At 39.1% G+C, this 14,965-nt stretch overlaps 2 protein-coding genes across 18 annotated transcripts in view; one reads left to right on the forward strand and one right to left on the reverse strand.

Moving 5' to 3' along the window:
- PLEKHG4 (pleckstrin homology and RhoGEF domain containing G4) overlaps positions 1–3,072 on the forward strand; it is a 28,411-nt gene extending 25,339 nt beyond the window's left edge. For 4 of the 5 annotated variants that reach the window (XM_072815003.1, XM_072814997.1, XM_072814977.1 and 1 more), the window contains one exon: positions 2,817–3,071. In XM_072815003.1, coding sequence (XP_072671104.1) covers positions 2,817–2,876 — 60 coding nt within the window. In that variant the 3' untranslated portion in view covers positions 2,877–3,071. Of the gene's footprint in view, positions 1–2,816 lie in introns of all 5 variants that reach the window. The other variant, XM_072815011.1, reaches the window with a different exon arrangement.
- Positions 1–14,965, reverse strand: part of KCTD19 (potassium channel tetramerization domain containing 19) — a 32,217-nt gene that overhangs the window by 14,519 nt on the left and 2,733 nt on the right. For 12 of the 13 annotated variants that reach the window (XM_072815092.1, XM_072815028.1, XM_072815055.1 and 9 more), the window contains one exon: positions 12,206–12,502. In XM_072815092.1, the coding sequence (XP_072671193.1) occupies positions 12,206–12,502 (297 nt within the window). Of the gene's footprint in view, positions 1–12,205; positions 12,523–14,965 lie in introns of all 13 variants that reach the window. The other variant, XM_072815065.1, reaches the window with a different exon arrangement.

Genomic DNA, 14,965 nt, shown 5'->3' on the forward strand with positions numbered 1-14,965 from the left:
CTTGGGAAAAAGAAAACCAATAATTTACATATACTAAAGTAAGAGCCAGCATAATTTTTGAAGTTTCAGGAGCTCCAAGAACCCTAGGATTTCTTTCCACTGCATTGGAAGGAAAGGTAAGCTTTCTTGTCCCTCTTTGCTCAGGATTGTACACAACTTTAGCTTCTGTATCACGCTGTCAGCAATCCTGAGGAGGGAAACTGGTGAGAGAGGGGTTTCTGTATCAGGGAGAAGTTGGTCCAGGCAAACAGAAATAAAAGTGAGGTACCAGGAAGGTGACAGAAAGACTGGAACAACAACAACAACAAAAAAAGAACAACAAAACACACACACACACACACACACACACACAAAAAGACTGGAACAGCTTCTGCATTAGTGGATGAGCCTGATTGAGTAAAAATGAGATGATGATGATGGTAATAATAATAATATTATTATTAATTATACTAATATCATTATTATGTGCATTATATTAGTGGATGAGCCTGATTATTGAATAAAAATGAGATGATATGGTAATAATATTAATTAATAATAATAATATTATTATAATGTGGCAGTATTTGTACTAAGTGGGATACAGAAAATGGTGACTGCACAGGAGGGACAGGACAGGTAGGAAGATGGTAGGTAGAGATACAAACTGGGTTACCTGCCTTTGTGCCTTGATTGTAGCCTTATGTGTATGGAGGTTGAGGGAAAGAGGGAGATGAATGTGGAGCAGTAAACAAGAGAGAGTAAAAGGCTCTGTAAGCTGGCCTGTGGAGTTCAATATGTCCTCTGGTGAAGGGAAGCCCCTATGACTTGACTGATATTCACACCATCTCCACTCAGTCGGCCAGCAAGCCCTATGACTCCATGCCCTGCTCTTTGCTCCACCCTCTTCATCCTTTCCCTAAGGATGGGTCTCCCCAGACCCTCTCCATATAGTGACATTTCAAATATACAAATGAGTCCAAACCACTCTCCATCTTAAAAAATGTCAGTCTTCCCCACTACCTAAGGGGCATCCAAATTCTCCTTAGCTTTGCAAACAAGGTCCTTCACAATCAACGGAGGCAGCAGGATATACACAAAAAGCACAAAGGCCTTAAACTCAGACAGACTGAGGTTTGAATCTGGTTTGGTCACTTAAAAGCTGACATTTATTGCCCAGGCACTTTTTAAAAAAGATTTTATTTTTAAGTACTCTACATCCTAAACCCCAAGAACAAAAGTTGCCCATTGTACTGACTGAGGCAGCCAGACACCACAACCCAGGCATTTGTAAACTGAATCCACCTAATGCTCCCCCACAACTGCCACATACCAACTAGACTTTACTATTACCACTCCCTTTTAGCAAATGAGAGACAAGATCCAAGAAGCTAACAAGTATACAGTGCCCCCCCAAAGTGGAGATGCTAGGAATGGAACCCAGGATTCTAGAGTCCATGCTCTTAACCATTGCTCTTAACCTGCTGCCTCCCATTTGTCACTTAACCTTTAGAAACCTCAGGCTCCTCACAGGCAAAGTGGAGATAGTAAAATCTGGAAGACGTTATTGTAAGGATTAAAGGAAATACTATAAATTGGGATGCCTGGGTGGCTCAGCGGTTGAGTGAGTGTCTGCCTTCAGCTCAGGGCGAGAACCTGGGGTTCTGGGATTGAGTACCACATCGGGCTTCCTGCATGGAGCCTGCTTCTCCCTCTGCCCATGTCTCTACCTCTCTCTTTCTGTGTCTCTCATGAATAAATACATAAAATCTTAAAAAAAAAAAAGGAAATAATATAAATTTTAGTTAATTTCCTTCCTCTTAGTGGTTGGATCCCAAACTACTTTTCCAGCATCCTCTCCTACCATTCTTTCTGTTTGCATCCCATCATCAGTGACACTAAACTCCATAAAATCCAAAGATACACCATGTTCTGTAATGCCCCCTCAACTTTCTATATGCTATTTCCTCTTCCCAGAACACTTTTCTCCTCCATTCTCTGCTTTGAAAAGCCTGGAGCCTCCCCTAGCTAGAGCAAGTCATTCTCCTCCTTTGTTCCCACAGACCCCTCCAAACTTCTCTATCTGGGTTCCTGGCTTGGTTTCAGGCCTATCCTTTCAGGCTTTGGTGGGGAATGCATCCCAAGCTTCTAGTCTAGAACCTAATGTGTAGTAAATGCTCAAAATTGTTGTGTTAAATGAAAGAATGCATGTTAATAGATAAAAGACTGAGTCCTCTGGAAAGAAAAGCAAAATAAGACATGAGGGAGCCCCAAATGAGCTGGCAGAGAAGACTGCGTTCACAAAAACTGAGAAAGATGCTGAGTATTCAAAACCATAGGAAAAGCCAATGGCAATGTGATTAAAATAGGCAGTGCCCAGAGAGTTCAGAGGCCAGTGAAGGGAGTGATTCCAACTTGGGACCTAGAGTCCAGAGGGAAGTCCAGAGGGAAGATCTAAGGGAGAGAGGGACAAGGATGAAGAGGAGAGGGAGACAGGAAGACTGGATGAAAGGTCTCAACTTGGGCTTGATTGGTGAAGTAGAAAAAAAGAAAGCAAAACTAGAGAGATCCTACAAGAGACAGTAGACCATTTGAAATCCATGCTAGGGATACCTGGGTGCCTCAGTGGTTGGGAGTCCGCCTTCGGTTCAGGGTGTGATCCTGGTTGGGGACTGAGTCCTGCATCAGGCTCCCTGTGAGGCGCCTGCTTCTCCTTCTGCCTGTATCTCTGCCTCTCTCTGTCTCTCATGAATAAATAAAATATTAAAAAAATAATAAACCCATGCTAAGCTGACTGCATCAGAAGAACTTGAACCTGCCATTTGTTTTCCTTGCAGATTCAAATGCTGAAATTCTGCCCCAGTGGAAGAAACAATAATGCCCTTGAACAACTCTAAATTGGCCATTGTGAAAGAGATGCATTGAGGGAGGGAAATCTGCTTGGGAAAACAACCTGTTTGAGGACTGGCCTGGACTCCCTTTTCAGAGGTGCTGTTTGGTACCCAGGTATATCCTGTGGGGTGGGTGAGCAGGACAGTCCAATCAGCTTGAGAGATGTACTAGCTGAGGGGAGAATGATCTATTTTGTCGAAATGAAATCTCTATTTCTTGCTACTTCTACAAATGTGAAGTGTGAACTGTACCATTCTCTCCAAGAAAGGTATGTTTGGCAAATATTAGAAAAAAATACAAATAAATTCCAAAAGATCACAATTCCTGCCAGTCGAGTCATGCTGTATGCAGTAGGCCCAAGAGCCTTTGGTTGTTTTCTAAACTCTGTCAATCCTTGCTTTGACTTCTAGAAACACAAGGCCTTCTACTCATGGGAAGCCAATTAGATGCTATATGAATCCAAAGAACACATTCCCTAACCCCCTCACTTGCTTTATTGTTCTCAATAACACCTACTTACTTATTTACCATCTGCTAGTCTCCCCTAGTAGATATACCCTCCAAAACCATGAGGATCTTGCCTGTTTTGATCTCTGCTGTATTTCCAGCACCCACAACAGTACCTGTGGGATCTCAATACATTTTTAAAAGATTTTATTTATTTATTTATTTATTTATTTATTTATTTATTTATTTATTTATTATTTCAGAGAGAGTACACGAGCAGGGTGAGAGACAGAGGGAGAAAGAGCAGCAGACTCCCCACTGAGCCAGGAGCCCAATGTAGGGCTCAATCTCAGGACCCTGAGATCACAACTTGAGCTGAAGGCAGATGCTTAACAATCTGAGCCACCCAGGTACCCTTTAATACATTTTCATAGAATGAATGAAGTATTGAATTAATGAGGAGAATTTCAGAGAGCCTAGCTTCCAGTTGTCCTTTGACTTTGTTGACTGAAGTTGCCACAGAGTATGTGGCTAGTCTTCTATGGACTTCAATTCCACTTCTATCTGCCTGAGTATTACTTCTATGACTTTTACTATTTACAGACTATGACTCAGAAAGTTTTTAGAGGGAGGATTTCTTTAGGGAAATAAAGACCCAAATTCAGATGGCTAGTTACTAGCACAAGGATAATTAATGTTACTTTTGGCCTAGATAGTAATGAAAAAATATGTCAGGGAGAAACAATGTAAAATTAATGGCATGGGCGCAAATGTGCACATGTGTAGGTATGGTTGCCAAAAGATGGCTGAAAAAAGCACTACTGGAAGAGTTTTGGGACTTAACAGAGGTTTTCCAAAGCAGAACCAGGACTCAGAGATGCCTTATGCTCTGATGTAGGCTGTTAGAAGGAGCTGAGAGGAGCCTGAAAATCTCCAGCTGCCTTGTAAAAACGAGGAAGGCCAGCATCAATCTGAAGCTCAAGGGAAGCAAGCTAGTAAAACAAAAGGATGTGTAAAACAGCTGCCATCAGCCAAAGAAGCAAATAAGACACAACTATCAGCATCTCAAACCTGCCCCTCCACTGCCAGCTCCAATTCTCTGACCCTGCAGAAGTAGATTCAACCTTCATAGGTCATCTTGGGTACATCACTCAATGTTCATTCAGTGGATGTTTATTAAATACCTGTTACAGGGACACCTGGGTGGCTAAGTGGTTGAACATCTGCCTATGGCTCAGGGTGTGATCCCTGGGTGGGTTCTGGGATCGAGTCCCACATCAGGCTCCCTGCATGGAGCCTGCTTCTCCCTCTGCCTGTGTCTCTGCCTCTCTCTGTGTGTCTCTCATAAATAAATACATAAATAAGATCTTTAAATTAAAAAAACACACATTAAACTTTAAATAAATAAATAAATACCTGTTACAGGCTGGGAACTACGAGATGCTAGAAATACAGGCTCGTGGAGGAGAAAGATATATAAATACCTGATCCAAACAGAATAGCATTGATAGGTGACAGGAATTAACTCTGAGAGCAGAGAAATAAAAACTCTGCCTGGAAATGTCAGGCTGGCTTCCCTTGGACCACATTTAGGGTAAATCTTAAAAGGGGAACATTCTAGGAAGAAGAAACAGCAAGTTAAAAAGTGTGGAGAGGGCAGCCTGGGTGGCTCAGCGGTTTAAGCACCGCCTTCAGCCCAGGGCCGGATCCTGGAGACCCGGGATTGAATCCCACGTCGGGCTCCCTGCGTGGAGCCTGCTTCTCCCTCTGCCTCTCTCCCTCTCTGTGTGTCTGTCATGAATAAATAAAATCTTTAAAAAAAAAAGTGTGGAGAGACAGCATTTGGGACACTTAGGGACATGGCTGAATTTTACACGTGTGTGTGTGTGTGTGTGTGCGTGCATGCCCATGCACACATGTAGGTATGTGTATTTTTTTTTATTTTTTTTATTTTTTTTTTATTGGTGTTCAATTTACTAACATTTTATTTTTTTATTTTTTTATTATTTTTTTTATTGGGTATGTGTATGTATTGGGGTAGAAACCAGGGCAGCAGACACCATGTCAAGGGTTGTCCACTTACCCATTTCCACTGTTGGGATGAATATTGTTTATGTAAACTTCCTTTCCAAGATCACAACGGTAATGTATCTTCATATCATGAGTAATAGGAAATTTGAGACCTGTCACTAGTCTGTTTTCTTAAAAGCATCATTTGTGTAATCAACATAAAAACTACCTGGTTCCCTTGAGCACAAGGAATGCGGGAATATTTGGGTTGAATGAGCAGAATGCTCATAAAATGATTTAAGTTTCTAAACTTAGAAGTCCCCAGAAGGCAGTGGGAAAGGAAACACAATTAGGATGCACTGTCATTCTAAGTCCTCAATGGACTTCAAGGGCGCAGGTAAAAGGGAATCTACAGTTTGTCAAAAATCTCAAACCCTTGTCCAGTGACCCTGAGGAGAAATTTCTTTTTTTCTTTTTTTATTTTTTTTTAATTTATTTATTATAGTCACACACACACACACAGAGAGAGAGAGAGAGAGAGAGAGAAAAGCAGAGACACAGGCAGAGGGAGAAGAAGGCTTCATGCACTGGGAGCCCGACGTGGGATTCGATCCCGGGTCTCCAGGATCGCGCCCTGGGCCAAAGGCAGGCGCCAAACCGCTGCACCACCCAGGGATCCCAAAATTTCTTATTGCAGTAGCAGCTGACTCTCAATCAGGCTGATAGCTTGTGAGAAGCTTGAAGCAGTTTACATTTAGGCAAAGGGGACTTCCCAAATTACATAAAAGCTCTAGGATACTCTATAATGTTAATGTACAGACTGGAATGACTGCTTTGTATTTTCTCTGTGAACATCCAGGCTCATGGATTTACATATCAGCTTTGATGCTCCCAAATTTATACCTTTAGATCAGATTGCTCCCATGAATTCCAGACCTTGTACATCCTGCTGCCTTCTCACCATTGCCACTTGGGTATTTTTTTTTTTTAAGATTTTATTTCTTTATTTGAGAGAGTGACAGAGCAAGCATGAACAAGGGGGTGGGGGGATGGGCAGAGGGAGAGGGAGAAGCAGACTCCCCTCTGAGCAGGGAGCTGATTCGGGGCTTGATTCCAGGACCCTGGGATCATGACCTGAGCTGAAGGCAGATGCTTAACCACCTGAGCCACCCAGGCACCCCTCCACTTGGGTATTTAATAAATACCCTTTTCTTACTTCTCAAACTTAACACATTCAAATCTTAACTCCTGATTTCTCCCCCTAAACTTGCACATCCTTAGGAATGGATGAATGGTGCATTCACCTTATTGCTCAGGATACAAAGGGGTTTATCCATTCTCTCTTACCCTACCAACAATTCATACCAATAATTCATTAGCAAACCTTGTCAGTTATATTATCAAGACATATCCAGAATTTGAACACTTCTAATGCCACTGTGACCACCTTAGGCCAAACTACCACTATATTTTATCTGGTTGCTATAGGAGCCTCTTTCTCTGCCCCACTAGAGTGTAGGCCAGGGGTTGATACTTTTTTTTGTAGGTTCCATACCCAGCATGGAGCCCAATGTGGGGCTTGAACTCATGATCCTGAGATCAAAACTTGAGCTAAGATCAGGAATCAGATGCTTAACTGACTGAGCTGCCCAGGTGCCCTGGCAATTTTTTTTCTGTAAAAAAGGGCAGATAGTAAATATTTTAGGCTTTGAGAATATGGTCCCTCTTGTAACTGTTCAACTTTGTATTATAGCTCAAGAGAAGCTATAAACAATATATAAATAAATGAGCATGACTGTTCCAATAAAACTTAGTGGGCACTGAAATTTGAACTTCATATAACTTTCATGCACCATAAAATATTTTTCTTTTGTTTTTTGTTCAACCATCTAAAAAGGTAAAAACCATTTACCAAAAGGTAAAAACAGGTTATACAAAAAAGGTGGTGGGTTGGGTTTTGTCCATGGGCTATAGTTTGATGACTCCCGGTCTACTACTAAGACAGAAGTCAATGATTTTTTTAATAGTTTTACTGAAATATATTTAATGTGAAACGCACTCACATTATATATACTATGAATGGTAAAATCTCCAATTTAAATTGTACAGTTCAGGGGTTTTTAATAGTTCACAGAGTTGTGCAACCATCATCACAAGCTATTTCAACATACTGAAAAGTAACTCTGTACCCATTAACAGTTATTGCCAAGCCTGCTCACCCTATCCTTCCCACCCTGTACCTCAGCTTTAGGCAACAACTAATCTACTTTCTATCTCTATAACTTTGCCTGTTATGCATGTTTATATAAACTGAATCATACAATATATGGTCCTTTGTGTCTGGCTGCTTAGCATAATGTTTTGAAGTTAATATTTGTTACATGTATCAGTACTTTATTCCTTTTTATTGGCAAATAATATTCCATTGTATGGATATATATTTTGTTTATTCATCAGCTGATGAACAAAAGGATTGTTTGTACTTTTTGGCTACTATGAATAATGCTGCTTTGAACATTTATTTACAAATATTTGTGAGGATATAAGTTTTAATTTATCTTGGGTATACACCTAGAAGTGGAATTAATTGGGTCACATGGTAACTCTGTCCAGCTTTTTGAGGAACTGCCAGAGTGTTTTCCAAAGTAGCTGTCAAATTTACATTTCCATCAGCAGTATATGAGGGTTCCAATTTCTCCACATCCTTGCCAACACCTGTGTTTTTGATGATGGCCATCCCAGTGGGTGTGAAGTGGTAGGTATCTCATTGAGGTTTTCATTTGCATTTCCCTGATGACGAATGATATTAAACATCCTTTCATGTGCTTATTGCCCTTTTGTTCTTTGGAGAAATGTCTACTCAAATATTTTACACATTTTAAAATCTGATTATCTTTTTACTGTTTAGTTGTAAGAGTCTTTATATATTCAGATACAGTTTCCTTATCAGATAGATTTGCAAATATTTTGTTTCATTCTGTGGGTTGTCTTTTACACTTTTTTGATGGTGCCCTTTGAAGCACAAAAGTTTTTAAAGTGGGTGAATGAAGTTCAATTTATCTATTCTTTTCTTTGGTTGCTTGTGCTTTTGGGGTTAGACCTGAGAAACCATTGCTTACCCCAAGGTCCAGTAATCTTTTTAAAACTTAAATTTTATCATTTTACTTCCTTCTTTAAGCATCTCCCAAAGCTACCTATAACATTTAGAATAGATGCTATGTGTTTAATGTGGCCTATAAGACTGCAAGATCTGGCCCCTGGCTTCCTCTGACCTCACATCTACCTATGTTATCTTCCTACCTTTCGTTGTACCAGATAGTAGCCCCTGAGTCTGCCTCCTCCAAGTCACTCTAATCTCAGAGCATTTCTATTTGCTGTTCCTTATGCCTGGAAGCTCTTTCCTCAGACATCTGTATGACTTGTCTTTCTCATGCAGGTTTCTGCTCACATGTTGCCTTGTCAATGAGGCCTGCCCTGACCACTCTTTTTAAAGGAGTAGTTTTCCTAGTCTCATCATTTGCTATCTCCTTTCTACATACTACACCTCTGTACATTTAATTTAATTTTTATTTTTTAAAAATATTTTATTTAGGGGATCCCTAGGTGGCTCAGCGGTTTAGTGCCTGCCTTCTGCCCAGGGCGTGGTCCTGGAGACCTGGGATCGAGTCCCTTGTTGGGCTCCCTGCATGGAGCCTGATTCTCCCTCTGCCTGTGTCTCTACCTCTCTCTCTCTCTATGTGTGTGTCTCTCATGAATAAATAAATAAAATCTTTAAAAAAAGGAATTTATTAAAAAATAATAAAATAAAATAAAATATTTTATTTATTTGAGATAGGGAGAGAGAGAGAGAGAGAGAGTGCCCATGCATGAGGAGGAGCCAGAGTGAGAGGGAGAAGCAGGCTCCCCCCTGAGTAGGGGCTTAATTCTGGGATTATGATCTGAGCTAAAGGTAAATGCTTAACCAACTGAGCCACCCACGTGCCCCAAATCTGTATATTTAAAAGCAATCAAGTTAGGTATAAATGTTCTGTTCTTTCAGCTACAGTACTACAAGGACAGTGACTGACAGAATAAAAATTATACACACAAAAAGAAAATCATTTAAACATATTGTGAAACCTCAAGAAGCCCTAGAATACAGAAATGCCCTCCTCCTTCATTACTACACATGAAGCACTGCTCTATTCTTCATAGCATTGGCATTGTATGGCTATATGGTTCTTCCTATATCTCCAGTGCTTGGTCCTTGATTGGTGCTCAAAACACAATAAATATTACACTTGGAATCAAGACAATAATAGGTATTAAGTGTGCCCTTTGGACGCCAAAGCTACAGGCTGAAAGGAGGTGGGGTAAGCAGGTGAGAAGGCTGAGAGAAAGAGTGGAAATGTGGGGGGATGAAGAGGGGTGATGAGTACAGCAGCGATGTGAGCCCAGGTTTATGTCCTCCAGAAGCTACCCATCTCATTCTGCTTGTTGGCTCTTCTATGTGGCTTTCCAAAAAAATCTACTGTGTTACAGAAACTCCTGAATAGGATATGCAATCTGTTGAGTGCACAATAACTTTAGTTAGCAGGAGGCAAAGTCCCATTTTTATTGCTAGGTGCTAAATCTGAGGGATATTACAGTGAGGAGCACCAGCATTTTAGAACAGTTTAGATATGTGCTGTCCAATATGGTAGCCTTTAGCCACATGTGGCTACTGAGTATTTGAAATGTAATCACCTGAACCTGAGATGTGTTATAAGCATAAAACACGCATCAGATTTTAAAGACCTAGTACAAAAAAATGTAAAATATATCAGTTTTTAAATACTGATTGAGTGGAAATGATAGCTTTTTAAATATATTGAGTTAAATAAATATTATCACTTTTTAATGTTTTCAAAATATGGCTACTAGAAAATGTAAAATTACTTGTGGTTCACTTTTTTCTTTTTTTTTTTTTTTTTTTGGTTCATCCCATGTTTTCCTTAAAGTCCACAGGAATAATATCTGGTACCCAAAATGTTTTCTTTTCTTTTTTTTTTTTAAGATTTTATTTGTTTATTCATGAGACACGGAGAGAGAGAGGCAGAGACACAGGCAGAGGGAGAAGCAGGCTCCATGCAGGGAGCCCAATGTGGAACTTGATCCCAGGACCCCAGGATCATGCCCTGGGCCAAAGGCAGGTGCTAAACCGCTGAGCCACCCAGGGATCCCCCAAAATGCTTTCAATAAATACTAGATGAATGCATTAAGTTGGGCTGCCTGAGAAAAGTCTTTATACTAATAATTGGAACACTCCATTTTCTCCAAGAAAACGTTTGTACATTTATGCAAGAACCTAATTTTTGGACAGGCCTAAGCAGTGAGGAAAGTGATGGAAATGTGTGAGGCTGTTAATTTGCTTGAGATGGCTATTGATTCTCCAGCTGTATTTACACTCTGCTTCAAAGAATAAACATCACTTCAATTAGGCCAACCTAAATGTTTATTTCTTTGAAAACACTATTTCCAAAACATAAGCACTTGTTTTACTACATCTTTTGGAGAGTCAGATTCACATGATTCTTCAAATACTTCTACCGCTCACACAACTTGGAACTTTGGAATTAGGCCAACTCATTGGCCTCTGAGTTGCTATCTCCCATTCTGAAGTTGCTTCCCAGACAGATTTTGTTTCAATTTGAAAAGTGAGAATAGGGATCCCTGGGTGGCACAGTGGTTTGGCGCCTGCCTTTGGCCCAGGGCGTGATCCTGGAGACCCGGGATGAATCCCACCTCGGGCTCCCGGTGCATGGAGCCTGTTTCTCCCTCTGCCTGTGTCTCTGCCTCTCTCTCTCTCTCTCTGTGTGTGACTATCATGAATAAATAAATTTAAAAAAAAATAGAGAATAGTGAAGAAGTTAAAGGGCTTTATAAACTGTATAACAGACTTGTGTTCTTTAAAATTATTCTTCAAAAAAATTGCCAGATCTTTTTGATTTTCTTCAATAAGAAGTGACTTCTTCCTTTTCCCCACAGAATGGTGCTCTGGCATAGAGTCATAAACCATCTTGACATGCCAGGCAATATAAGTAATTCTGAAGCCACTTGCAATCAATTCTAGCACTCCATTCCAGGGGCAGTTGAAAAAATTTTTACTTCAGGTGGGTAGCCTTAAAAAATAAAAAGAAAAGAATACTACAACTTATACTGGAATATGTTAAGAGGTTTTTTTGGGGGGTTTGGTTTCCAAATATATAATAACTTTTAAGAAAAAAATTATTTAGTTAAGGAGTATCTACAAAACCATGCAGTGTGAAATGTTCTCATTCCTATATGACCTTGATAGGGACAATCTACTTCAATTTTCTGCTAGGAAGTGTTGGGGAGGCACAGTTGGGAGTGCACTGAGCTGAACTGTGATTTGTTGGGTCAGTCCTTGTGGAGATGGATCCAGTAAACAATACTTTGTCCAGACAGTGGGATTAATATGGAGCATGGCCAATGGTCCTTTCCAGTCATAATACTTAGCTTTTCCAGGTTAAAAAAAATCATTGTCCAAAAACTAAGAATAAACTACTTAAGATAAGAATAAACTATAGTTTAGAGAAAAATTAAGATTCAAGAAGAATCTTAAAATAGGATTTCCAAGAGTCAAGGAACCAACTCAGCAGTTGGTTAAGTCTCATCCTGGGTCTGTGGTGGCTTCTGGTATAGAGGTAAGGCAGAGTCAGGATAGAATACTTTATTCAGAACATGCATTTCCAGTTTATTTATTACTTTACCTCATTCATCACACTTCCCCATTAAGAGGGTCATCTCAGCAACCAATATATGAAAGGATATAACATTTAGTGATTGATATAAAGTCTATGTTACTTATCACTCCTGGAACACAAGAGTATCTTACCTGCAGCAAAGGCATCAGCTGCAAACCCAGTGCTTGCTCATAGAGTAAGTTCAGTTCTGCACAACTAGAGAAGGAGAGTTTGGAAGTGTAGAGGTAATAGTGCACATGCCTAAATGTAGAACCATCTCTGTCGATGAAGAGCCTCTGGCTTTCCAAAGAGGACAAGGCTGAAGCCTCTTTCCATAGCAGGGAATCTGGAAACTGAGCAAGTTTGTTTCTGGGAACTGAGAAATGCCAGCCGCCAACGTTGAAATGAAACAAATCCTCCGCTGATTCATGAGGCATGCCAGGCTCCTCCTAAAAGAATGAAAACAGAGCTATGCAAGAAAAAGAAATAAAAAGCATCCATATTAAAAAAAAAAAAAGCATCCATATTGGAAAGGAAGAAGTAAAACTATCTCTATTTGCAAATGATGTGATCTTGCATACAGAAAACCCCAAAGAATTCACTAGGAAATTATTAGAAATAGGTTCAACAAGGGTGAAAAGTATAGATCAATATATATCAATTGTATTTTTATTTTTAAATATTATTTATTTATGTATTTATTTGAGAGGGAGAGAGAGCACACGTGTGTGAGACTGGGCAGGAGGCAGAGGGAGAGAGAGAATCTTAAGCGAGCTCCACCCCCAGCACAGAGCCTGTTGAGGGGCCTGATCTCACAACACTGAGATCATGAACTGAGCTAAAATCAAGAGTCAGATGCTTAACTAACTGAGCCACTCCTCAATTGGGTTATTGTTCACTAGCAATGAACAATCCAAAAATGAGATTAAGAAAACAATTCTATTCCAATAGTATGAAAAAGAATAAAATATTTAGGAATAAATGTAACAAAAGAAGAGTAATACTTGTATTCTGAAAAATTCAAAACATAGTTGAAAGAAATTTTAAAAGACTTAAGTAAATGGAAAAACATTTCATGTCTACCAATTAGACTTAATACTTAAGATTGCAATATTCTCTAAATTTACTACAGATTAAACACAGTCCCTATGAAAATTCCAGTTGCCTTTTTTTGCAAAAATTTACAACCTGATGTTAAAATTCATATGGAAATACAAAAGACCCCAAATAGTTTTTTTTTAAATCTTGAAAAAGGAGAACAAAAGTTTTTTAAAGATGTATTTATTTATTTGAGAGGGAAAGTAAGGGGGGAGGGACAGAGGGGAAGAATCTCAAGCCAACTCCCCACTGAGCATGGAGCCCAAGATGGGGTTCAATTCCACAACCCATGAGATCGTGACCTGAGCCGAATCAAAAGATAGACACTTAACTGAGCCATCCAGGCACCTCAAGGAGAATAAAATTTGATGATTCACACTTCCCAATTTCAAAACTTACTAAAAAGCTATAGGGATAGGGACAGTGTGCTATTGGTATAAGGAAAACAAATGGATAAGTGGCAAAGCACTGAGAGTCCAGGAATAATAAACCTTTACATTTATGGTTAATTGATTTTGATAAGGGAGCCAAGGCAATTCAATGAGTAAAGAATAGGCTTTCCAAAAAATGGTGCTGGGACAACTGGATATCCACATAAAAAAAAAAAGGAAGTTAGACCCCTACCTCACACCATACACAAAAATTAACACCAAATGGACCAAACCTAAAAATAAGAGCTAAAAATATAAAAACTCTTAGAAGAAAACACAAAATCCTCATGATTTTGGATTAGGTAATGCCTTCTTAGATGAGATACCAAAGGTACAAGTGAAACAAATATAACTTCACCAAAGTTAAAAACTTTTGTGCTTCAAAGGACACCATCAAGAGAGTAAAAAGACAACCCATATAATGGAACAAAATATTTGCAAATCACATATCTGGTAAAGAACTTGTATTTAGACTACATAAATAACTCTTAAAACTCAATAATAAAAAGATGGACCACCAGTTTTAAAAGAGAGCAAAAAATCTAAAAAGACATTTATCTAAAGATACACAAATGGTCATTAGGACATGAAAAGATACTTAACATCATTTGCTATTAGGGAATTGCCCATCAAAACTTGCAGTGAGGTGTCACTTCACACCCAGTAGGATCACCTGAATCACAGTGATAACAACAAGAGCTGACAAGGATTGGAGAAATTGGAACTCTCTTACACTGCTGGTGAGAGTGTTAAATGGTGCAGCTACTCTGGGAAACAGTTCAGTAGTTCCTCAAAATGTTAAATATGTAGTTACTATATGGCCCGGCAATTCTATGTCTAAGTATAAACTCAAGAGAAATGAAAACCTATGTCCACACAAAAACTTGCAGACAAATGTTCATAGAAGTATTATTCATAATAGCCAAACATTAGAAACAACCCAATGTTGATCAACTAATGAATGAACAAAATGTAGTGTATCCATACAATGGAATATTATTTGTCAATAAAGAGGAAGTACTGATACATGCTACAACTCAGATGAAACCTTGAAACATTATGCTCAGTGAAAGAAGCCAGACACAAAAGACCACATATTACATGATTCCATCTATGTATAATGTGCAGAATAGACAAATTTATAGAGAGTAGATTAGTAGTGGCTTAGGCCTAGAGAGGTTGTGGGGGAAATGGGTAGTGACTAGTAACAGATATGGAATTTTTCAGATAATGAAAATGTTGTAAAATTGTGGTACTAGTTGCACAACTCTGTAAATATACTAAAAGCCACTGAACTGTAAACTTTATTTTTATTTTTTTATTTTTATTTTTATTTTTTTTTAAAGATTTTATCTATCTATTCATGATAAACATAGAGAGAGA

This window comes from Canis lupus, chromosome 3 (assembly GCF_048164855.1).
Source record: "Canis lupus baileyi chromosome 3, mCanLup2.hap1, whole genome shotgun sequence".
Taxonomy (NCBI): domain Eukaryota; kingdom Metazoa; phylum Chordata; class Mammalia; order Carnivora; family Canidae; genus Canis; species Canis lupus.